The 27,393-nt window shown below is 33.7% G+C and overlaps 1 protein-coding gene and 1 long non-coding RNA gene across 6 annotated transcripts in view; both read right to left on the reverse strand.

The window, feature by feature from the left end:
• Positions 1-519, reverse strand: part of LOC127844102 (golgin subfamily A member 2-like) — a 137,894-nt gene extending 137,375 nt beyond the window's left edge. For all 5 annotated transcript variants that reach the window (XR_008032563.1, XM_052374087.1, XM_052374091.1 and 2 more), the window contains exon 1: positions 352-519. Coding sequence is in view for 4 of the 5 variants with exons in the window: in XM_052374087.1 (XP_052230047.1) it covers positions 352-399 (48 nt within the window). In the remaining variant the exon portion in view is untranslated. The remainder of the gene's footprint in view (positions 1-351) is intronic.
• A 23,797-nt stretch (positions 520-24,316) lies between these two features.
• LOC127844112 (uncharacterized) lies at positions 24,317-26,755 on the reverse strand. Its single transcript, XR_008032568.1, has 3 exons — positions 26,608-26,755; positions 26,300-26,462; positions 24,317-26,007 (listed from the first exon to the last, which is right to left on the reverse strand). It is a non-coding gene; the product is annotated as an uncharacterized LOC127844112 (long non-coding RNA).
• Between the last annotated feature and the right edge of the window lie 638 nt (positions 26,756-27,393).

Consider the following 27,393-nt stretch of genomic DNA (forward strand, 5'->3'; position numbering starts at 1 on the left):
CTATGTGCAAAGTGCTGCAATTATTTTTGCTTAAAGTTGTGGCTTTTACATTGAATTATATAGGGAAAATATTTAGTATATTGTTACCAAGAACAGAAGGCGGTTTGACACCATCAACACAATCGATTATTTATTATTATTACAGACGATTAACATTTGAAAAACGCAACAAATATAATAACCAAAGGTTAATAATAATGTTTATAATGATTCATAGGCATATAATTTATATAAATATTTGTAATATAGCAACTTTATGAACATTACCCACGACTTATGAGTACACCGGCCAAGCAATACCATAAGTTAATTATACGGTAATTTGTTACAAACAATGATTCAAACCCATACTTTCTTTCTAGCAGCAGCTATCTTTTCCTTCTTCGCGTTATCTGCCATAACGCAAGATTCTACCGAATAATTTGTTTTGACTGATGTTTTGACACGACATCCGGAAGTTTACATCGCGATTGAAATCGAACTCCCTACAACCTCATAAGGTTACAATATACTAAATAATTTTGGAGTGCAATACTCTCTAAAAACATGAACATCATTTATAAAAAGACACAATCCTCTGTAGGGGCACTTGCCATTTCTTTATTTTAGAATGTGTCTTGGTGCATGTGGTAGGGAAAACATTGTTTAACAGAAATTCACTCTTTTGCTTGAAGGTTGGAGACTACACGAGACTTTGACAGATGGCGGGTAACGCTTTTCCACTGGTACGTAGCCGGTAAATAGATGGCCGTCAAACAGTGACCGTTGATTCGCGTCGAGCTCTTTCTTGCATAACGTATGACCTATCTTTTTATTGTTTAAATCATTGCGGCTTGGAATGCTCTTTAAGAAAAGGTATGGTTATGGGGGGTCTCTATGCGCAAAAGTTTGACTTTATTTTTTGGTTTAAGTTATTGCTTTTACATTGAATTTGTGTAGGAAATTGTTTTAAATTTTGGGAGATATGTGATATTGTTCTATAGAATCCTTAATTGTATATGACGTTGTTACTTGGCGACGTCGACGACATTATTATTATTTATACTTCTGGTGATTGGTCATCATCCAAGCCGAATTGATTTAAACAATAAAAAAGATACGTCATGTAGTATGTAAAAAAGAACACGACGCGTGTCAACGGTCACTGTTTTTAGCCCATCTTTTTAACGGCTTATCTCCAGTTTATGATAGTTTCCCGCCATCTGTCAAAGTCTCATGTAGTCTCCAACCTAAAAGCAAAACACTGAATTTGTAGTATACAACAATGTTTACCCTACCACATGCACACAGAAATATGCAAAAATAAAGTCATGGCAAGGCATAGAGGAATTGTGTCTTCAAATAAATGACCTTCCATTTTTTAGAAGGTACAGCTCCAAAAGTATTTAGTATACTGTAACCTATAAGAGAAATTTATTCTGATTAAAATGTGTTTGTTCTTGCATATTATTACATGCGCATGCATATTGCACCAATGTATTAAGTTTGGCTGGTGTAATTATCTGTCCTTTTGGCCATTCTGCTCCATATTTTCAAACGCGGGTGTTTTCAGTCCGAAGAGCATCTAAAAGCTATAATGTACCTTTAAGATTTTAAGCTGGTGATTTCTATACCCGCGACTAAATACCAAAACAAACCAAATAAATATGCCCGTGGGGCTTATGTGGGGTGAGGAAAGAATGATTTTGTTAGATATTTTCACTCTAAGCAATTTTGATGTTTTTTTTGTGTATTTCTTTTAATCACCCTTAAAATGTCAATTTCATTGCCAAAAAATCTAATTTCATCCAAGACAATAAATAAATTAGTCAAAATGTGAGATCAAAGCCACTTTAATTTGTAAAAATCAATCAGCTTCCAATAACTGGTTGTTTCACACCAATGAAATGTAAAATCTTGAAAGCACTCTGTTGGAGCCCCTTTAATTACCAGCCGACAATGACATATTCTAGTATTGAATGTCATGGGGGCCTTCAAACTGCACCAGGTGATCAATATGCATTGCCAGCTCACATATTGGGCATACAAAACTGCATATTTTTTGCAAAAAAACATGTACTTTAGACTATTTTTAAGGCTGCAATCTGGTCAAAAGGTGGTTCGAAACAAAATGTAAGAACAGGTTGCTCTATTTTGGGGGAGATTTTTATCCCATATTTAACTGAGTTAGATCCCATATGTTAGATAGTTCTCTCAGCCTTTTTAAAGAGTTGTCTCCCTTTTTTACACAGCTACCTCCCCTTCTTCACAGAGTTGTCTTCCCTATTTTACAGAATAATATCCCTTATATTTAACAGAGTTATTTCCACTTTTAATAGATTTTTCTCTCATATCTTAACTGTCTTGTTTCAGACAGTTCTCTTCCGTGTTTTACATAGTAATCACCCCCTTTTTAATGGAGTTGTCCTCTTTATACAAAGTTATATAGAGTGGTCTCCACTTTTTTTAGAGTTCTCTCCTCTTTTTTATGAAGCTGACTCCCCATTTTTACAGAGATATCTCCCTGTTAAACAGATTTATCTTCCTATTTTACAGAGTTATCTCCCCTTCTTAACAGATTTATCTCCCCTTTATTAAGAGTTGCCTACCCCTTTTTTTACATAGATATCCTCCATTTTCAAAGAGTTCTCTCGCCTATTTTACAGAGTTATATCCCTTAATTGAGAAATGAATCCTCCCCTTTTTAAAGAGTTGTCTCTCTTTTAGAAGCATTTTCTCCCATATTTAACTGAGTTATCTCCTATATTAAAAATAAATCTCCCCGTTTAATGTCTTCCATATTTTGCTTATTGTCGCCCTTTTTTTCAGAGTTCTCTCCCCTACTTTACATAGTGATATCCCCTATTTGACATATTTATCAGCAGATTTTCCTCCCCTTTAAAAATATATTTAATAAATATTAAATTATATTTAATTATTTGACAGGTTTGTAATATCCCCTATTTGACGAATTTACCCCCCTTTTTAAAGAGTTATCTCCGCTTTTTAAAGAATGATCTCCCTTTATTAAGCATTTTCTCCCATATTTAACTGATTATCTCCTATATTTTAAAGAGTTATTATCCATATTAAAAAAATCTCCCCAGAGATGTCTCAGAGATGTTTCCTCTTTTTTTAAAGAGTTATTTCCCATATTTTACAAATTGTCTCCCCTTTTATCAGAGTTTTCTCCCCAACTTTACAGAGTTTTATTTTCCTTTTTAACAAATTATTTCCCTTGTTAGACATATTTATCCCCCCCTTTTACAGAGTTATCTGCCCCTTTTTATCGAGTTATCTCCGTTTTATTCTTTCTTCTTAAAAAGAGTTGTCTCTCCCTTTTTTACAGAGTTATCTCTCCTTCTTTTACACAGTAATCGTTCTTTTACAGATCTCTCTCCCATTTAAACAGAGTTGTTAAATAGTTAACAAAGTTAGACCCCTATTTGACATATTAATCAGCCCCTGTTTGAAAAATTATTATCGAGCCTTTCTAAAGAGTTGTCTCCCCCTTTTTACAGAGTTATCTCCCCGAATTATGCGCATGTGTCTCCCATTTTTAACAATGTTCTCTTCCATATGTTACAGAGTTACATCCACTTTTAGAAGAGTTGTCTCCCCTTTTAAACAGATTTGTCTCTTCATTTTCTAAAGAGTTATCTCCCCCTTTGAGTGTTATCTCCCCCTTTTTAAAGAGTCATCTCCTCTTTATAACAGAGTAATCTCCCCTTTTTAACAAAGTTGTCTCCCCTTTTCTACAGAGTCCCTTACATACAGAGTTAGATCCCCTTAATAATGGACATATTTATCAGCCCCTATTTGACAATTTGATCACCTCTTTTTAATAGAGTTGTGCACCCTATTTACCAGATTAACCTCCGCTTTTTAACAAATAATTACCCCCATTTGACTAATTTATCTCTCCCATTTGACAATTTATCTCCCCTTTAAAGAGTTATTTCCCCTTTTTAGAGATTTCACTTATATCATCAAGTTATTTGTCTCTAATCATGGACCTATACAAACTTGTATAGGTCCCTGCTCTAATTAAGGTAGCGCACCCTCAATGATTTCCCGCGATTTATTTTACGATCATTGCCGATCTTCAATGATCGGTTATTTCCGAGAGATGCATTTTATTTTTTTCAAACTTCGAATTTTGATATGTGTTTACGTAATTCATTTAGAATACATTATTTTCACTATAAATATTGACTTTGATCCAATTATCATTTGAAAAATACGATTTCGCGATTTCTTCAAAGATCGACGAGCCTTTTTACCTGTGGATATCTAATTTAAGGTTGCACTGATGTGAAGTTATCTTGGTCGAGTGGTTAAGGCGATGGACTAGAAATCCTTGGGATCTTCCCCGCGCAGGTTCATATCCTGCCGACATTGCATACTTTTTGCGACGCGTTTTATTTCTTTTCTAACGTATTTGATTTAATATAGCATATAAGCTATGTTTATTGTTAAATATGTTGAAAATTTTATGCACATCCTTCAATTTTTAAAATTAAAACAACGTTATGGCTAAATTGGGTAATTTACTGCTGAAAATACGAATGATGCATGTTGCATTTTTATTTTTATTTTAAAAAGTAAACGGTAAATCTGTCTATTTCTTGGTATTTTTGCTGAATATAGTGTTTCTATAAAAACTAAGTTTAAAATATAACTTAAATGATACTATTTTGAATTTTATGACACGTTGTTTTTAACCGACCCAATTTTTACTTAGCTGAAATCACTTACATTTCATGGCGCTCTTCCATAGATACAATTTGTAAAAAATAAATGTCTGTAAAAGAATACTAATTTCATCTTGTTTAAACTTTAAACACCTTTACTGCATCTGTACACACCAACTGCATGCCCATATTTGGAAATTTGAATGAATTATGGAACTTTTATATACCCCAGGGGTGAAAATAAACTGGACAAAAGCCGAGCGTGGGGGTGGTTTTGAAAAAATCGGTATATTTTTTAAAAAGCATGGAAAGCCTACCTACAAATTTGCATGTAGTTCAGTGAAATGATGCTGATTAAGAAAATAATTAATTAAATTATATTTGGATATGTACCCATTAGGGGTGCGCTACATTAAGTTACGATGTGTTAAATAGATATGTAAGCGCAATAGCGTATTATGCCATTCTAAACCATATGGAAGGGAAATTAAAGATCGCCAATATTATTCATCACGAGAAATGTTGCATGTGTTGAATATTCGGCTCATTTGTTTAACAGAGATTTTTTTTTAATGCTTAAATATTACATTTTAATATCTGTTTTGTACAATTGTAAAGTGTAAAATGTTGTATGTTCCGATTCTACAAAATGTTTAAAAACAAACATCTAACTTCTTAAACTACAGATCTGAAAATTAAGATAGTGCATATGTAAAGTCTTCATCTTAATATACCTTATATTGTGGTCATAATAATAAAGAAAAGATAATAGATCCATCTGAAAGTAAGTTGATGACAAACTACATTAGCATGTTGAATATTTTCTAAGTTGTACGATCGGTTTTAGTAATCTGCTACAAGTCAGCATCTAACAAGTGTACACTATACAATAGTTGACTAATCACAATTCAACATTTTACAACGCATTCAAGTAAACCGGTGTTAGGGTACAAATTATCATTAGTAGTAGCACATGTGTTGGGCGCGTCGCCAAGTCACTTAAACACTATCAATATGTCATAAAACAACATTTTTCATCATTTTGACCAAAAAAAATCTGATATATATATATATAGATATATATATATATATATATATATATATATATATATATATATATATATATATATATATATATATATATATATCTATATATATTATCAGATTTTATTTGGTTTGTATATATATATAAACTTTAAATTTAAACTTGAGCTCCGCTATTCTTCGGAAAAACTCGAGTTCCTGGACACGGTGACATCAATACAAAACGAGCGCCTTCAAACCGACCTATATACTAAACCTACTGATAAACATCTGTACCTACACAGGGATTCTTCGCACCCGGAGTCTACAAAAAAGCGATACCATATGGTCTGGGTGTGCGTGCGAAAAGAATTTGTTCAGAGGAGGTTGCCTACCGGAAGCACAGACAGTCGGTGAAAGCACAGCTCGTAAACCGTAAACATGTAAAATAACACAGGATTTTGTGTTTTCTGATCATAGAACGGAACGTCATTTGGACGAAAAATCGCTTGGCTGATCACAGATGTTATAACAATTTTATTATGATAAACATCGCATTTTAAGTAAAAACAGAAGCAGTTCAGATGATGTACTCAAAACCGTTCAGACGATGTACTCAAACAAAAAACGTTCAGACGATGTACTATTTTCCAAATTCCTCGTCACAGATCTAAAAAAATAATGTACATGAGCACGTGCATATCGTGAACTTCGTCAATAGGCAATTGAGAAGTTTTGTACAGTTTAATATTCTTCTAATGTATTACGAGATCGTGCAAAGCGTGTTCTTCTACAGGCTTTTTCCGCCCTATGCCACGGGTCCGAAATTCGGCCCCATTCCCAATGCAAATCTGGTTGTTTTTTTCCCAATTGAAAAAAAATTCCCAATTCAAAAAAAATATTTATTTTTTTTTTTATTTTTTTTTTACCCTTTAAATATATAAGTTGACCTGATCTGGTGTAGAAAATAGAAAGTATTGCATAATTAAATTATCTGTTGCCTTGAATTTGTTTTAAGAACTGTAAAATATGTTAATGATTATTTAAGACTTTCCTTTTTTTCCTCAAAAACCGGCGCTTCCCGCGATTTTTTTTCACCTCAAAAAGGTCAAGCCTTTTCCCCAAATTCAGATTTAAAAACCTGCACTAATCACACATGTTCATAATATTTTGTAAAATTTTAATAATAAGTTATCAAAATAGTCGTTATTTACCAGTTAACGGCTTCTTTGAAATATTAGAAACACTGTTTTAAATAATTTACATGCGATAATTTTTCCCAATTGAGCCAATTTTGCGATTAATTTTTTTCCCAAAATGGGGGTTTTCACGACGCGAAATTCCCAAAATTCCAGTGTGGCGTTTTCCCAAAATGGAGCGGAAAAAGCCTGTTCTAATACATTGACTGAGTGTTTATCAATTGCCATTGTGTGCAATAATGATTTCACGTTCCATATGACAATCTATTTGATGGTCATTTTATTATGCTCCCCGAAATAAAATTTAATATTGTTGCCAGTTTGTCCTTCCTTACTTCCTTACTTCCTTTCGTCACACTTTTGCTACCGTTTCTCATAGCACCTTCAATTCTTTACCGATCTCTTTCATATTTGGCATGTAGGTACCTTGCATGGACTTCTACCTTTTGATGAGGTTTGAGGTCACTGGGGTCAATGTCAAGGTCACCAATATTGCTGCAAATTTGTTAAGCTTTATAACATCTAACTGGCCACAACTTATAAGCAGAGGGTTTACTATACAAAAATGTTCGTCAGGATCTGTAGATTTCAGAACAGATGTCGTTTTTCTGGAAAGTGCTGGAGGGCTTAGAAATCCAAGATGGCGTCCAAGATGGCCGCCGTATTATGATTCAATTACTAATAAAGATGAATTGAATACGTCTATTGAACACATATATGTACTGACTTTAATATCTGATAGAAGTAATCCATTGATATAGGGCTTCTACCAAACAGATCACCAAGGGCACCAAAGGTCAAGGTCATTTCATGGTCAAAATGGAAAAATAAACGAAAATTTGAGTATTGACATATCATTTTCTTTTTTAATTCAAATGCTTTACATTTGCTGTGATAACTAACCTCTTTATTATATAGCCACATTTACAAGCTTCATTTTAAACAAAAGTAAATGCCTAAAATTGTGTTGGTAACCATGGTAACAAAGACTACATACGCTATGTGGCCATTTTCCTGGTTCGTGGAAAGTCATTAGGCATTATAACCATCAAGTTTAATAAGTTTGCTTTTAATCTTTAATAAATACTTTAAGACTTATCAAGGCAAATGTAAAGAACAGCTATGCAGTGTTCCATGTATCATATTTATTCAACTATCAAATCTAACCAGGTATTAGTGCTTGATACAGACTCATAAACGTTATTTACAAATGTTGTAAATTATGAGGTTTTACAATGTATTTACTAATACAAATGATGCAAATAACAAATTATGTTTTCAAGTTACAAACACTGAAAAACAACTCCTGTAAACCAGGAAGTGTCTGACTGTCAAACGTCCTACTTGTTGCTTTCGGAAGTCGTGAAATCCTCGTTGACTCGGCTTGCGCACTGCTGACCAACATGCTTGTCATCGCATGAGTCGTCCTTTTACCATCAATTGTTCGCTCATTCATATTCCAGTTATCAGCAACTGCCACTACAAGCTTCCCCCTTTGGTCTCTAGGTAGTATATTGTCTGGTACAATACCACCAGAGTCTGTTATTTTGTGTTATGCAATGTTCTGTTGGGCAGCTGATGTCAAGAATAACCGAAGATCTGGATATGAGATTGAATAAACAAGAGAGTACATATCTTCAATCAGATGGCGGCTGCCAAACTCGTTGTTGAGGTGTATCCCTAAGCCCAGGTGTTTAGGGGATGGGTTTTACGTGACAAGTGTAGTTAGGTCACAAGCAACAGCTAGACATCTTGTAATGGTCCTCTCAGAAGCTTCCTTGTAGCATTTTTGTCATGTAACCAACACACTGCCTTGTAAAGAAGAGACTCCACAAACTGCTTCTGATCTGACAATTTGATTTCTTCTGTAGCGTAAAAGAAGTCATCAAATTTAGGATTATTCTCTATAATTCGTCTTCTCAAAATACCCATCGCCTTATGAACAACAGCTTCATCTGTGTCGTCCTCTTACTCTGGTAGTTCATCGTATGAACACTCATTGTCATCTTGAATGACCTGTTCCATCTCCTTTGACTTTCTGACAGCATCATTAATAGTCAAACTAGACGAACAAACTAGGTCAGGCTTTTCATGCTGATGAATAAAGGATACCTCTGGCCATAATTTTTCAAACAACCTTTTAAAATTGGAACTTTTATAATAGTTTGCATCATTTGAACATCCTTCTGATTCAGAAACTTCAACAAAACGTTTTTTATTTAATGTAGGAAAGAAGAACACCTTTTTATCAACAACAATAGAATGCTCAAATTCATTTTTAATTATATCATCAATTATTGTGTATGAAATTGTTTGGTTTTCAGAAGTGGCCTTATTGGGTGTCAGCCCGGAAAATGCATAAGTATTTCACTGGTAGTATTTAGTCAAACAACCTTTTTTCTATGATATCGAGCCCCAATGGCTACAAGATCACCATTTGGAACACTTGCCAATCTGTCAATAATGGCTACATCATTTATTGCAGTAGCAATATCTTACACTTTGCGATATATAGAGTTAGAGTCTGAAGATATAGAAGTTTCAACTAGGCCAAAAAAAAATGTGTGTTTTGGGTAACCCGACCCTACCTACGATTTTGGTCCCGACCCTACTTTTTTCGTCTTGTAAAAAAAAAGATCTCTGAAAAAAATAGTGCCCGAAAATAACCGCGCATTTGCCACTTCCGCTGTCGTTATCAATCATCCGATTTTACGCCCGGCAATTATCGATTGCACACTATAATCCAGCGTAGAATTTAATAAATTTCCAAGGATTCGCATAGTATTGACGATTTTGACAGACACGCTCCATTATCCGCAAAGAGTCGCTTTCGCACATTTTAATCCCTTTTGTTGAAACATCGCTGTCTACACAATAGGTCAGTAGAACCTCTAAGCGTGTTGTTTAATGGACCGGAACTTATTTCATACTCGACCTCGATATCATTAGAACTAATGTTCTGAGCAAGTTTAATGATCATTGGACAAAATGATATGTGTTTTTAAGTGTTTACATGGTTTCCAAGACGCAAGAGAAGAAAAAACCAGACCGGAGTCATTTACAAACTCAGCCGAGATATCATTAAAAAATGTTCTGATTGAAATTTATGATGATCGTCTTCTAGTGCGTCCACAATATATCACTATAGCCTCGGACAACTGCCTCACCTCTTTGTTCCACTATAGCCACATAAGAAAACTGCCCTACCCAACGGCGTCCATGTTTATAAAAGGACAAGGGCCATTTTCAAACTATGCTGATATATCATTTGAAAAAAAGGTTCTATGCAAGTCTCATAATGATTGTGCAAAACATCAGACTTCTAGAGTGTCACAAGGTTTGACTATACCCATGTTATAACAGCTGCTACCCCCTCTCGCAGACAGCCATGTTTTTAACGAACAAAAATCGTTTCCAAACACTCTGCTGATATATCATAAAAACACATGTTCTGGGTACGCTTCATTAATATTGTGTAACACATGTTTCTTCTAGAGTTTTCACAAGCCCTTTTTTTAAATCTGACCTAGTGACGTTGTCCGGAATATCATTGCGACAAATGTACTGAAAAAATTTCGTAAAAATTGAGCAATCCATGTTCGCTCTGAAGTGTTAATATGGTACATGATATCGAACAGACGACGCACACAATATTGTCACAAAAGGTCTTCCAATCTCTTGCACGACGGTTACATTACATTCACCTCTGTGTTGGGCTCAGAACGGACTATTGTTGTGAAAGCGTCTCATTCATGTCATGATCATACCAAGCGTTCATCATTGAGGTTACAGTATACTAAACAATCTCTTGCACGACGGTTACATTGCATTCACTGCATTAAAGAAAACCATCTCATACCATGATATCTTATATCAGTCTTAATTCATTATTATAAAATTGATATGGTTTCTTGATGTTAAGAAACCAACATACATACACACGTCGAAGCAATTCCTAACGTCACTCAATAAACATTATGTTCAATTGCTGACATTTGTAAAGTGCGTGAAATGATTCCAGCTGCGTAAATGGGTAATAAAATAGTTCCAAAGAGTTGCATTAAAACTCGCAAGTTTTTGCACGATTTATCGTACATTTAAAAGTCATATTTCTTAATTTAATGCATGCGATCTTAAATATCCAATCAAATATACATTGAATGCGTTTGTTCGGTTTTAGCTATTTTATAGACAAAATGGCGTGCTGAGCCTTTCGCAGAGTTGTATGTGAGAGCAAGGAACGACAACTCTGCGTGGAGATTGAAGGTCTTCGTGAGCAATGTGTACTCAGATAAGATAAAATCATTGTGCACACATCAGCAGTAAAAACAAACAGCTTGGCGAAGAAATCAGAACATGCTATCAGTAGAAATCACTTGATGGGGATAATTGTCTTTACATTTGTGCAGAGTTAAGATTTTCCACACTTAATGATACTATCCTTGTTTTGGAGAGCTTTTCAAACAAACTTCTCACAGGCGGCCAAATTGTTTTACCGCCGAGGATAAGTATCATGACTTTTATCACATTTTTTTTGTCTGACTCATGGATTTATTTCAAGCAAGGATGTATTTGGACACAACTTTACACTCTGGATCAGCAGACGATTTATTTCATAAATCAATCTCTGGGTTAATGGTCGCCATCTTTCGAACTACTTTCAAAAGGACAACAACAACAATAACAGTAGGAGACAATTTTAATTGCGAAAAGTTGAAAAATTGAGTACATGTGTCACGGTTGTTGAGTGGAATAGTGTTATTTTCAACTGTGTACGAAGCATTTGAACTGGTAGTGGAATAACCGAATTGTTGGTGGAAATGGAATTTAGAAATATATATAGCAATTCATCATCGTGTAGAATTATCATCAGCATCATTTCTGTGGAACATTGCAATATTCAAAATACAAGTGTTTCATAGCTATGGTGCTTTTGACATAGTTCACTAACCATCAAGACTGAAATGATTCATGCCCACAGGTAAAGTAAATAATTGAATTTGTGCAGAATGTTTATTTTTTACAAATTATTATTTAATTTGACCAATTTATTTTAGATAGATTGCACTGAAACTCAAAGTCTAAAACTTAGTAAGACACTTAAGCCAGTTTTCTGAGAATAAACAATACTTGTTCAGAGTATAGCAGGCTCATGCGGCCTCTGGTTTATTTATTTTGCCTCGACCTTTAACCTGGGTCGCTTTGATTTCATGTGTTTAGCCCCCATATCAACAAGGCTCTCGACCCTATATGTAGTTATTCATATTGTTTAAAGATTTTGAGAACCCTCACTCGGTGCCAGTGGGGATAAAACAGGGACCTTCTTATAGCTAGATGAATGCATCAAATATTCCAGCAACACTTTATAATCAATAACTTTATAATTGATGATTCTGTTTTTTTAACTACATGTTTGTACATTACTAATTTACCAAAACAATGTGAAACACATTTTTATGCCCCCAAAGGAGGGCATATAGTGATCGCACTGTCCGTCTGCCTATCCGTCACACGTTGCATTTAGGTTTCGAAAAAATGCTCATAACTTCTATGTCGCTTCAGATGTAACATTCATATTTGATATGCATGTGTATATGGACAAGGTCTTCCCATACACACACACACACAAATTTTGACCCCTTTGACCTTGAACTTAGGGTCAGCGTTAAGGTTTTGAAAAATGCTCATAACTTCTATTAAAGCGTTTATCGGGGGCGTATGTCATCCTACGGAGACAGCTCTTGTTTTTGCTACTGTCCTCTGCACAAACCATGATATATCTGCATATACGCATTCAACCAAATCAGTAAAACTATTTGTCACTTAATTACAGTTAACTTATTGCATGTTAACTTTTCAACAATATATATATATATATATATATATATATATATATATATATATATATATATATATATATATAACAGATCTTGAAAAATAACACACATCAAACTTCAAATTGTTTTAGTAAATTATAGGCTTTAATTGGTATTGTGACATTGACACCACTCATGCATGCGACTATACAATTATACAACTATGGGATACATTATTTATGAGAAATTCCAATACATCAACATTTCGTCTCAGATTTAAGGCAGATAATCTGGTGCTTTTTTGCTGCCATTTTTACTTTTACACATTTTTTCATTTTATGTTATGATGCATTGATCTTGTTTCTAATTTAACCAAGCAATCATGTTAAACTTTTGAAGAAAGATGTTGCCTGATAAATATAGAAAATATAATCACTACAAACTGAACAAAATTTAGTTGAGTACTGTGACCAACGAAGATTTGCCAAAGAGCAATTCAGATCATGATTTAAATTAAATACAAGTAATATGAAAGTCTGCCTATTGGATCCCAGTTAAGACTTATTTGTCAAATCTTCACATTAATTTTCCCTTAGCCATGTAGAATTGGGGACTAAATACCATCAAGTCATGTAAAAAGGAGCAGGGTTACCCAGGGTATAGCACGCTGCTATTGATCTCTTGATCTTTCACATGAATTTTACGGGTAATTTTCATACAACAAATGATATTATATAATGTAATGATAAAGCATTATGAGCACACATTATATCTCTTACTAGTTGTGCAAAAATCATGTAAGTGTCACATTTCAAAAGAAAATTTATATAAAAAGGTATTATTAATTGTTAAAACGTTATAAAAGGTTATTTCAATTCACTAAAGCATTTAATTACAAGAACAAGTGCATTTTATGTCCATTACAATACATGTAACAGTATTGGCATTGTATTTATCTGCATTTGATGTGCATTTAATACACTTAAAAATGCAGACAAGACACACTTCTAACAGAAACAAATGTATTTTTTTCTGCATTTTTCCAGCATTAATACTCTTCAAGTGTATTTTTTATCATCCCAAATACACTTTACCAGGAAAAAGGTATGTTAAAATGCATTTTTAGTTTGTTTTAAGTATATTTTCAAATGCATTAAGACACTCTTTTTTTGCAAAAAATGTTGATCAAAAACTTGAAAATATTTAATATACTAAAGTGTAGTAATAATAAAAGTTTTGTATGAGAATCAAAAACAGTGTCAAATTCATACCAGTGCCTATTTAGTAGCAGTAGGCCATATGGTCTACTTGTGGTAGAAATAATGCATTTTGTATAATACAACATACATAAATTAAAAATATATAGCTGCCCATACAGTTCAATACAAGGTTCAATTAACTACACTATGCAAAGTTGAAATATGACATCAAGCTTGGAATAATCTTTTCAATAATGAATAATATGCTGTTTTAATTTATAAGTGAAATAGACACTTGGATATAAACACTGATTTTACATCAAAACTAAATGTTTAATTTGATTTTTAGCTCCACTGGCCATATGTCCTGTGTCCATCGTGCGTCCGTGCATTAACTTTTCCTTTAAACATCTTCTTCTCCTAAACTACTGGTCCAATTCTGATGAAATTTCTTAGGAATGTTCCTGGGGTGAATCTCTTTCAATTTGTTCAAAATATGCCCCTGGGGTCAAATTTGACTCTGCCCTGGGGGTCACAAAATTAAAAATATTTTGTGAAAACTTTCAAAATCTCCCGTCCATAACCATTGGGCCTAGGGATATCAAATTTGGTATGTAGAGACATCTAATAGTCCTCTACCAAATTTATTCAAATTATGCCCCTGGGGTAAAAATTTGACCCTGCCCCGGGGGTCACAAAATTGAACATATGCTTATATAGGGTATATTTTGTGAAAACTTTACAAATCTTCTCGTCCATAACCATTGGGCCTAGGGCTACCAAATTTGGTATGTAGTGGCATGTAATAGTTCTCTACCAAGTTTGTTCAAATTATGCCCCTTGGGTCAAATTTGACCCTGCCCGGGGTCACAAAACTGAACATACGCTTATATGGGGCCTATTTTGTGAAAACTTTAAAAGTCTTGTTGTCCATAACCATTGGGCCTAGGGCTACCAAATTTGGTATGTAGTGACATCTAATAAACCTCTACCAAATTTGTTCAAATAATGCCTCTGGGGTCAACTTTGACCCTGCACCAGGGGGTCACAAAGTTTAATAAACGCTTATAAAGCGCCTATTTTGTGAAATCTTTAAAAATCTTCTTGTCGAAAACCATTTGGACTATGGCTACCAAATTTGGTATGCAGTAACATCTTATAGTCCTCTACCAAGTTTGTTCAAATTATGCCCTTTGGGTCAAATTTGATCCTGACCCGCAGGTCACAAAATTGAACATTATATACGCTTATATCTTGCTTATTTTGTGAAAACTTTAAAAATATTCTTGTCCTAAGTTAACTCTAGGACCTAGGGCTACCACATTTTGTATGTAGTGAGATATAGTAGTCCTCTACAAAGTTTGCTCAAATTATGCCCCTGGGGTTAAATTTGACCCAGCCCAGAAGGTCACAAAAGTGTACATGTGCTTAAATAGGGCCTATATTTAAGTATTTGCACATGCAGAGAAATTTGTTTCAGCCTTTTTTTTCAGCAGTGGAGCGATAAAGGGCCATCATGGCCCTCTTGTTTAAATACTCAAAAAATGAAACCGTGTTCATGCTTGCATGAACATAGTTTATAAATGCTGTCAGAATAATAAAATATGCAATTACTATAAATACAAATGCCAGGGAAAAGTGCTTTTTGTACTAAAAAATTCCAATGAATATTACAATAATACATTCTGAATACTTTAGTATATAATTAACAGTTTTGTCTGAGAAAATAACTAAACTTTATATATTTATTCAAATTCAAACATCTAACTTCTTAAACTACAGATCTGAAAATTAAGATAGTGCATATGTAAAGTCATCATCTTAATATACCTTATATTGTGGTCATAATAATAAAGAAAAGATAATAGATCCATCTGAAAGTAAGTTGATGACAAACTACATTAGCATGTTGAATATTTTCTAAGTTGTACGATCGGTTTTAGTAATCTGCTACAAGTCAGCATCTAACAAGTGTACACTATACAATAGTTGACTAATCACAATTCAACATTTTACAACGCAATTCAAGTAAACCGGTGTTAGGGTACAAATTATCATTAGTAGTAGCACATGTGTTGGGCGCGTCGCCAAGTCACTTAAACACTATCAATATGTCATAAAACAACATTTTTCATCATTTTCACCAAAAAAAATCTGATATATATATATATATATATATATATATATATATATATATATATATATTATATCAGATTTTTTTGGTTTGTATATATATATATAAACTTTAAATTTAAACTTGAGCTCCGCTATTCTTCGGAAAAACTCGAGTTCCTGGATACAAAACGGGCGCCTTCAAACCGACCTATATATATAACCTACTGATAAACATCTGTACCTACACAGGGATTCTTCGCACCCGGAGTCTACAAAAAAAGCGATACCATATGGTCTGGGTGTGCGTGCGAAAAGAATTTGTTCAGAGGAGGTTGCCTACCGGAAGCACAGACAGTCGTCGAAAGCACAGCTCGTAAACCGTAAACATGTAAAATAACACAGGATTTTGTGTTTTCTGATCATTGAACGGAACGTCATTTTGACGAAAAATCGCTTGGCTGATCACAGATGTTATAACAATTTTATTATGATAAACATCGCATTTTAAGTAAAAACAGAAGCATTTCAGATGATGTACTCAAAACCGTTCAGACGATGTACTCAAACAAACAACGTTCAGACGATGTACTATTTTCCAAATTCCTCGTCACAGATCTAAAAAAATAATGTACATGAGCACGTGCATATCGTGATCTTCGTCAATAGGCAATTGAGAAGTTTTGTACAGTGTAATATTCTTCTAATGTATTACGAGATCGTGCAAAGCGTGTTCTTCTAATAAATTGACTGAGTGTTTATCAATTGCCATTGTGTGCAATAATGATTTCACGTTCCATATGACAATCTATTTGATGGTCATTTTATTATGCTCCCCGGAATTAAAATTAATATTGTTGCCAGTTTGTCCTTCCTTACTTCCTTTCGTCACACTTTTGCTACCGTTTCTCATAGCACCTTCAATTCTTTACCGATCTCTTTCATATTTGGCATGTAGGTACCTTGCATGGACTTCTACCTTTTGATGAGGTTTGAGGTCACTGGGGTCAATGTCAAGGTCATCAATATTGCTGCAAATTTGTTAAGCTTTATAACATCTAACTGGCCACAACTTATAAGCAGAGGGTTTACTATACAAAAATGTTCGTCAGGATCTGTAGATTTCAGAACAGATGTCGTTTTTCTGGAAAGTGCTGGAGGGCTTAGAAATCCAAGATGGCGTCCAAGATGGCCGCCGTTTTATGATTCTATTACTAATAAAGATGAATTGAATACGTCTATTGAACACATATATGTACTGACTTTAATATCTGATAGAAGTAATCAATTGATATAGGGCTTCTACCAAACAGATCACCAAGGTCACCAAAGGTCAAGGTCATTTCATGGTCAAAATGGAAAAATAAACGAAAATTTGAGTATTGACATATCATTTTCTTTTTTAATTCAAATGCTTTACATTTGCTGTGATAACTAACCTCTTTATTATATAGCCACATTTACAAGCTTCATTTTAAACAAAAGTAAATGCCTAAAATTGTGTTGGTAACCATGGTAACAAAGACTACATACGCTATGTGGCCATTTTCCTGGTTCGTGGAAAGTCATTAGGCATTATAACCATCAAGTTTAATAAGTTTGCTTTTAATCTTTAATAAATACTTTAAGACTTATCAAGGCAAATGTAAAGAACAGCTATGCAGTGTTCCATGTATCATATTTATTCAACTATCAAATCTAACCAGGTATTAGTGCTTGATACAGACTCATAAACGTTATTTACAAATGTTGTAAATTATGAGGTTTTACAATGTATTTACTAATACAAATGATGCAAATAACAAATTATGTTTTCAAGTTACAAACACTGAAAAACAACTCCTGTAAACCAGGAAGTGTCTGACTGTCAAACGTCCTACTTGTTGCTTTCGGAAGTCGTGAAATCCTCGTTGACTCGGCTTGCGCACTGCTGACCAACATGCTTGTCATCGCATGAGTCGTCCTTTTACCATCAACTGTTCGCTCATTCAGATTCCAGTTATCAGCAACTGCCACTACAAGCTTCCCCCTTTGGTCTCTATGTAGTATATTGTCTGGTACAATACCACCAGAGTCTGTTATTTTGTGTTATGCAATGTTCTGTTGGGCAGCTGATGTCAAGAATAACCGAAGATCTGGATATGAGATGGAATAAACAAGAGAGTACATATCTTCAATCAGATGGCGGCTGCAAAACTCGTTGTTGAGGTGTATCCATAAGCCCAGGTGTTTAGGGGATGGGTTTTACGTGACAAGTGTAGTAAGGTCACAAGCAACAGCTAGACATCTTGTAATGGTCCTCTCAGAAGCTTCCTTGTAGCATTTTTGTCATGTAACCAACACACTGCCTTGTAAAGAAGAGACTCCACAAACTGCTTCTGATCTGACAATTTGATTTCTTCTGTAGCGTAAAAGAAGTCATCAAATTTAGGATTATTCTCTATAATTTGTCTTCTCAAAATACCCATCGCCTTATGAACTACAGCTTAATCTGTGTCGTCCTCTTACTCTGGTAGTTCATCGTATGAACACTCATTGTCATCTTGAATGACCTGTTCCATCTCCTTTGACTTTCTGACCGCATTATTAATAGTCAAACTAGACGAACAAACTAGGTCAGGCTTTTCATGCTGATGAATAAAGGATACCTCTGGCCATAATTTTTCAAACAACCTTTTAAAATTGGAACTTTTATAATAGTTTGCATCATTTGAACATCCTTCTGATTCAGAAATTTCAACAAAACGTTTTTTTTTAATGAAGGAAAGAAGAACACCTTTTTATCAACAACAATAGAATGCTCAAATTCATTTTTAATTATCTCATCAATTATTGTGTATGAAATTGTTTGGTTTTCAGAAGTGGCCTTATTGGGTGTCAGCCCGGAAAATGCATAAGTATTTCACTGGTAGTATTTAGTCAAACAACCTTTTTTCTATGATATCGAGCCCCAATGGCTACAAGATCACCATTTGGAACACATGCCAATCTGTCAATAATGGCTACATCATTTATTGCAGTAGCAATATCTTACACTTTGCGATATATAGAGTTAGAGCCATGTTTTTAACGAACAAAAATCGTTTCCAAACACTCTGCTGATATATCATAAAAACACATGTTCTGGGTACGCTTCATTAATATTGTGTAACACATGTTTCTTCTAGAGTTTTCACAAGCCCTTTTTTTTTTAATCTGACCTTGTGACGTTGTCAGGAATATCATTACGACAAATGTACTGAAAAAGTTTCGTAAAAATTGAGCAATCCATGTTCGCTCTGAAGTGTTAATATGGTACATGATATCGAACAGACGAGGCACACAATATTGTCACAAAAGGTCTTCCAATTTCTTGCACGACGGTTACATTACATTCACCTCTGTGTTGGGCTCAGAACGGACTATTGTTATGAAAGCGTCTCATTCATGTCATGATCACACTCTGGATCCAACCGGCTTTTTATTGCATAAGGAAGCCTCTGGTATAACGTGGGCGCCATTTTGTTTTCGGACTTCTTTCAAGCAAAATGGCCGCGCCCATCGACAGTTGTCAATTGAAGGAAAACAAAGTGCAAATCATGCTCAATACTTAGGAACGCGATACATAAAGTATGCAGTGCAGTTAGGCTATAGATTGCCTCGATTTAAGACCAAAGTTATGAACGCTCTGTCCTGGGAATTGGAGAGGAACAAGGAAAATTTGGATATCTAAGTTCTGTAGTAGCGGTAGCTAAAGAAACTTCAGCGTACAGTTTATATAGTATTGACAGACCTGTATAAAGTCGCGCCAGTCAAAAATCATAAAAAGCGATATTTAAAGTTATGGTAGCCAGAACTATTAGCGGCACCCTGTAATAGCTATAACTTTGTTTTTTAACTTCTACCCATGGTTCGAGTTGTCGTCAGCAGTATTTCTATGAAACTAACAATACAGATTTGTGTTTCATAGCTATAGTGCTTAAGACATAAAACACAATCATCTTCGAAGTCAAGTTTCTTGGAGCACGTTTGTGGTAAGCATTTATCCAATATTGTTTATACTTTTTGTCAACACAGCTAGATGCACATTATCTTTTCATGGCAAGTTTCCAAGACTTGCCATTCAACCATCTCAAGTATTCTAATTGTCTGGTCAAAAGTACAAGTCCGTGGTCATCGTATGTTGTAAAACTAAATATTTGTAAAATAACAACAACTGCATTTTAAATTAACAGTCATTTCTTAGTTCTTTACAAAATTAATATCATCCTCTTGTAAATTTTAGTTTAAATTGATTGCAATTTGAAGTAATGTAACATTAACTTTTTAAAAGTGATATACATTTTTAATTTAAAAGGTGACTTACATGTAGGTGTTTCCCTGTATGAATATAATCTAACTGTGACTCAATAAAAAAAATTTTGGCAAAAAACTAAAGTAATAAAAGCCTTTCAATATAGGTAAGTGACAAGGTAACACAATCATGTTTGACAGTTATTATTTACTTTACTTTATTCACACTTTTTCTTTAAATATATAATTATGTTGGTTGGTAAAGCAGATTCTTGATTTTCCAGCACTGAGCAGGATTTCTTAATTAATATAGGTCTCACAAGACTAGTACAACGAGAGCGCCGATGGCGTTAAAAGCATAGGTGCAAGATACAGGGAAGAATGGCGTCACGTGGTATAATGTAGTTCGATATCGCCATCCGCGAATTTCTCAAATCAATAATTTCAAACAATTACCGACTATTTAAATAGATAATCTTTCCATTTACATCAGTGTTTGAAACGCTTATGAAAAATAATTACCCAAGCCTTTCAAAATTTAAGCACGGACAGATCTGTGTCGAACTATTGTTTTCACAAATGAAAATAGACGCTACCCTATTCGTCTGCGTCAAGAATTTGTCGTAAAACTTGTGGTAAGCGTTAGATGCAGACGTGCACAACAGATTGAGTTCTGAATACAGATTTCTGAATGCAGATTTTTATAGAAACTCCTCACAGCAGTTACTTCCCTTGCTTCGCCCGGTCAGTAACTTCTAGTATAAGGGAGGCCACTGCGTAGGAGATTGAGATTTATAGTGCAGATAGAATTGTTTTACGAACGAAATTTGTTTTAGGTTATAAGAAGATTTTTTGACATAAAACGGTCTTAGAAAAATTCACTAAAAACGGTGTCAGCAATATTCTTGGAAGAAAACGTTAGAAAAACGTTTCCAAAAAAAAAATTGTAAGAATGACCATATACTAAATTAAATAGATATTTCGTCTGATTTTTGATCAGGTAAGGCTTCATAAAGGGCAACCAATCGATGTGGATTTTTGAAATGTGGTATATACCATAAGCATAGGTGCGTAAACGCACCTATGCTAAAAACAATGTGTTATTAATGCTGAATCTGTACAAATGTAAGAAAAGAACAAAAGATATAAGTAATATTTTTATTACTTTAAATAACAATAATAAGAAATAAGAGTATGCTCCATAGAAAATTTTTCATACATTAAACTCAAATTTTAAATATAACAAACATATAATTTATTTCAATTATAATGCTTATCAAGCCTTAGCACACTGTGTATGTACAGCTCGTTGTCCGGCTTGCTTAAACCTTAACATTGGCTCTAAAATCTCAGTGCTTCCACGTACAACATTGAAACTTCATATGAAGCTGCACCTTGATGAGTTCTACATGCCACACCCATTTTTGGGTCACTAGGTCAAAGGTCAGGGTCACTGTGACCTCTAATATTCTTCTGAAAAGCTTTAATTTATTCAAAACTTCAACCGCAGCCGAGCATTGGCATCCGCTATGCGGTGCTCTTGTTTGCCACTGTCCTCAGCACATAACATGATATATCTGCATGTGCATACAACCAAATCAGTTATACTGTCACTTAGTTATAGTAAATTTTAGTAAATTATAGGCTTTAAATTGTATTATGACACCACTCATGATGTGACTATACAATTATACAATTACGGGACACTTATCTATAAGAGAAATTCCAATACATCACCATTATCATCTCAGATTTAAGGCAGATAATCTATTGTTTTTTTAACTGCCATTTTTACTATTACATATTTTTATTATTTTATGTTATGATGCATTGATCTTGTTTCTGAATTCACCAAGCAATCTATTATCATGTTAAACTTTTGAAGAGAGATGTTATCTGGTATAAAAATTATAAAAATATAATAACTACAAAGTGAAAAAACTTCAGTTGAATACTGTGACCAACTAAAATTTGCCAAAGAGCAAAATGTTAATCAGATCTTAAATAAAATACAAGTATAAGGAAAGACTCTGCCTCTGGGATCCCAGTTCAGACTTGTCAAATCTGCAAATTTGCCCTTGGCCATATAGAATTGGGAACTGATTACCATCAAGTCATGTTAAAAGGAGTAGGGTGTAGCATGCTTTTATTTATCTCTTGAGCTTTCAAATGAATTTTATGGGTAATTTTCATACAACAAAACAGAAGTGGCAGATTTTTTTTTCAAGCAGAACACATGATTCATACGAATGATATCATATAGTGTATTTTACCTTTGACTTTGAAGGATGACCTTGACTTTTCACCACTCTAAAGTTGCAGCTCCATGAGATACACATGCATGCCAAATATCAAGTTGCTATCTTCAATATTGCAAAAGTTATGACCAAGGTTAAGGTTTTCGACAGACACACACAACAGACAGACAGGCCAAAAACAATATGCCCCCGATCATTCGATCCGGGGGAATAAAAGGTTATTTAAAGATGATTTTAATTCACTTAAGCATATGATTAAAAGAAAAAGTGCATTTAATGCACATTTCATGCAACAGTAATTGCATTGTATTTTTCTGCATTTAGTGTGCGTTCAATACACTTAAAAATGGAGACAAGAGACACTTTTAACAGAAAGAATGTATTTTTTCAGCACTTTCCAGCATTAATAATCTTCTAGTATATTTTTTATCATCACAAATACACTTTACTAGGAAATCAGTATGTTAACCCTTTCCCACTCAGAGCTAAAGTGGAAATTGCTATGTGAAAACAACATAAAACCAGAACAGCTTGCGAGTAACTCACAGTCTGTTCTGGTTTTATGCTGTTTGCTGCCCATCAGTATCTAACGAATGGAGATGAAGCCTTAAAAACTTGAATTTAATATAAATAATAGTGAATAAAATTTATACAGTACCTAATTAGTAGCAATAGGCCTTATATGGTATACTTGTGGTAGAAATAATGCATTTTGTATAATACAACACACCTGTCGATAATACCCGAAAGGGGAGTTAGACAGTATATATAGATAGATAGATAGATAGATACATTACTTAATCAATATAGCTTCCCATACAGTTCAATACAATGTTCAATTAAATACACAATGCAAAGTTGGAATATGACATCAAGCTTGGAATAATCTTTTCAATAATGTATAATATGCTGTTATAATTTAAAAGTGAAATAGACACTTGCATATAAAAACTGATTTTACATCAAAACTAATTGTTAAATTTGATTTTGTAAATACTCAAAAAATGAAACAGTTTATCAATGCAGTCAAAATGATAAAATATGCAATTACTATAAATAATAAAGTAAGAGAAACGCGCTTTGGTACTAAAAAACGAATAAATATTACAATAATACATTTTGAATATGTAATTAACAGTTTAATCTAAGAAAATCACCAATTCTTTTCATATCAATGTACATGATTCTGGCATTGTTTGTGCAACTGTAAATAATATTCTATGCAGTGAAGTAAATTTTTCATTTTGAGAGCATAAATTGTTGAATTTGGCACAGTAAATTGATATAAAATGTCCATCTAAGTAAAATTTAGTTTTAGATTTATGTTAGAAGATTCTAGAAAACCAGCCCAGGTACTCACAAAATTTAAAGGTATTAATTACGTTTATGGGATAACCATTAAAATGTGTTCCTTTGTAAAAAAAACTTATTTTTTTTATGTACTGTTGAAACATTTAAATCTAAGTATGATCTCGGATACTGGAAATTTTAATCATTGAAGTTTTTAACACAAAGTGATTATCATTTCAACATTTATGAGTTTCTTGATGATGTAAGTCCTGCATTTATATTTACCGTTTGCATTTATTGCTTCATTGGAACAATATAGACAGACATTGCGCTTTGATAGTTATGTTCATTTAAGACCAAAAAGTATGGTAATTAAAACTTAAATAAATAATACAGAAAGAAAGCACTATAAAACTGTTCTACTTTAAGAGATGTTAATTTTTATATTATATTTAATTATTCTAGAAGCACATACCAGTATATATTAAAAATATTATCAGAAAAATGTCAAAATATAGTGCTACATTTATGAGTAAAACAAGCAAATCCAGTTGCATAGAGCTGTTTATTGTTATTGTAACGATTTTCAATATACATATAGTGTGATAATAGCATTTCTTAAATAATATGCAATATAAAATTGCAAAGATATTAAATATAAATGTCATGTTTTAACCAGGCATTTATTTTCTTGCAATGGATAAAGAAGGAGCGATATTGATAGATGCAAAATTGAACAACATTGTCCACTGTTTACCTAAATTAGTTAGACTACACATAGTGTAACACATATGTATGCATTAAGGAAGTCATCATAATCAGAACTGATTAGTACCCAACATAAACATTAAGAATACACTATATACACCTTGATATTGACCTGATTGCAAAAAAAACATTAAAATGCGATTAGCTGAAATCCGTCAATTTTTTTTATAGTTTTTAAATACTCCACTAAACATGACATTGTCTTTCGCATTAAAATACATCTTTTTTAGACTATTTTCACAAAACGTGACAAGGAAACATCTGGTATTTCTTATTCAATTTCAAGTTAATTAATTTTGGATTAATAAAATGTGAAAAGTCAAGCAACTGTGTCATGTTTAAGGATAAAACATAGCATGTACTTGATTGAAAGATGTTGCCCAATTCTAGCAGTGACCTATACATACCTGTTTGTATAGTCCCTGTTTTTATTATAAACTTTAAATTGCATGTTTATATAATGTATGTAATAGTGAATAAAAACAAACAAGTACTTTTAACATAGTTGTGAATAAATTCTTTCATGGTTCAGAGTGAAAATGGTTCTAATTGGCATCTCTCAGTCATTTAACCAGCCATACAATTACTACAACAACTATTTTGGTTCCCTGAAAACAAGACACTTCTGTTACTGTAGCCAAAATGATTAACCAAATGTAAGCGCAAGCATGTGGAATTGTTTTAAATGTATGAGAACATTTCAATGTCCATTCCTTTCCTGTTTTTCAAAATGTCACCGTTGTTATAATAACACAGTCAAGGCACTTGCAGGTTTACCGTTGCAACCTGCTCTTCCGATTTCTTGCATGTACTTTTCAAGTGTTGTAGGTGGTTGCATATGAATAACTCTTGCAATCGAAGGCGCGTTTAGACCCATAACTAAGGCAACTGTTTCAAGCACTAAAAAACTTTTGGATTTTTCTTTCTAAGTTCAGAAATAATGTGAGCTTTCATTCTGTCCTTGTATTTTTTAGAAATTGTGCTACAATTCAATCTTCTGGTTGTGTACTGGATTCAGGACAATATGCATGTTTTCCTAGTTCATAGCAAAGTAGTTGAAAGCAATAGCCTAGAGATTCCCAATTATCACAGTACATAATTTATGGTGACTATAAACTCAATATGTTGGTCTTTTAATTCAGGCAGCACTTCATGCATTATCATATCATACTTTTCATATTTGTGAATATTTGGCATTCTTTCTTATTTTTCCCCCAAAAATATTAGGGCAGTCAGCGTTGGCTAATACTTTTGTCGTGTTCTTGAATTGGAGGCTTTCAATAAGGTTTTCTATAGCATTTGGTGTTGCTGTCGCTGTAAGTGCCAAGTGAGGTATTTTGGGAAACAAACATGTCAGGTCTCCAAGTCTGTTGAACGCTTTGCAGAAATCTGAACCCCTGAAAAAACAAGACACATTACAAATATGATGTTGTTCTGTCGTAATTCCAGCAATCCATATTTAATTTATTTTATAACACGGTTTTTGAATGAACTGGAAAATGCAATCAGAAAATTCAATTTTATTCATTCTTTAAACTAGGAAGGTGTCCATAGTTACTCAGAAATCTATGTATAATAAACAGTCAGATAAATTTATGAATAATCGCTAGGTGTGGAATTAGCAAATTGCTTATTGTCATTCAACACAAAATAACAATCGTGGTAAAGATCGCGAAAACATCTTACTACCTGAAAAATAATGCTTTTTCCTGAGCCAGTTAGAAGAACTGCGATCGAATCTTTCAAATCATAAAGACTCTTCAGGGCTTTCAATTGGTAGTCGCTAAAACTAAACTCTATCTTCAGCTTGCTCGTCGCATATTCTAGATCAGACTTGAAATCCATTTTAACTCTGAAATGTAAACAATACCATGCAATATACCGTTTGCCGTAAAAGTCAACTTATCATTTATTATGTAATTATATATAATTCAATTACTTGTTTTTGCATAAAAAAATAATAAGAAAATGATTTGGAATGGTAATAATGCGTTTACCCTCTTTGTATTGCATCACTATTTTTATGCGTAGTATATCGCCTTATAACGCAGGCGGATCACGCGTTGGGTGTATCAAAGCCAAGATGGCTGGTAGTTAGGTACGAGTCTACTCTTTACGGAGAATCCGGAGATGGACGAAGTGTTACGATTGGTCATGATCATACCAAGCGTTCATCATTGAGGTTACAGTATACTAAACAATCTCTTGCACGACGGTTACATTGCATTCACTGCATTAAAGAAAACCATCTCATACCATGATATCTTATATCAGTCTTAATTCATTATTATAAAATTGATATGGTTTCTTGATGTTAAGAAACCAACATACATACACACGTCGAAGCAATTCCTAACGTCACTCAATAAACATTATGTTCAATTGCTGACATTTGTAAAGTGCGTGAAATGATTCCATCTGCGTAAATGGGTAATAAAATAGTTCCAAAGAGTTGCATTAAAACTCGCAAGTTTTTGCACGATTTATCGTACATTTAAAAGTCATATTTCTTAATTTAATGCATGCGATCTTAAATATCCAATCAAATATACATTGAATGCGTTTGTTCGGTTTTAGCTATTTTATAGACAAAATGGCGTGCTGAGCCTTTCGCAGAGTTATATGTGAGAGCAAGGAACGACAACTCTGCGTGGAGATTGAAGGTCTTCGTGAGCAATGTGTACTCAGATAAGATAAAATCATTGTGCACACATCAGCAGTAAAAACAAACAGCTTGGCGAAGAAATCAGAACATGCTATCAGTAGAAATCATTTGATGGGGA

The sequence above is a fragment of the Dreissena polymorpha genome, chromosome 9 (genome assembly GCF_020536995.1).
Source record: "Dreissena polymorpha isolate Duluth1 chromosome 9, UMN_Dpol_1.0, whole genome shotgun sequence".
NCBI lineage: Eukaryota > Metazoa > Mollusca > Bivalvia > Myida > Dreissenidae > Dreissena > Dreissena polymorpha.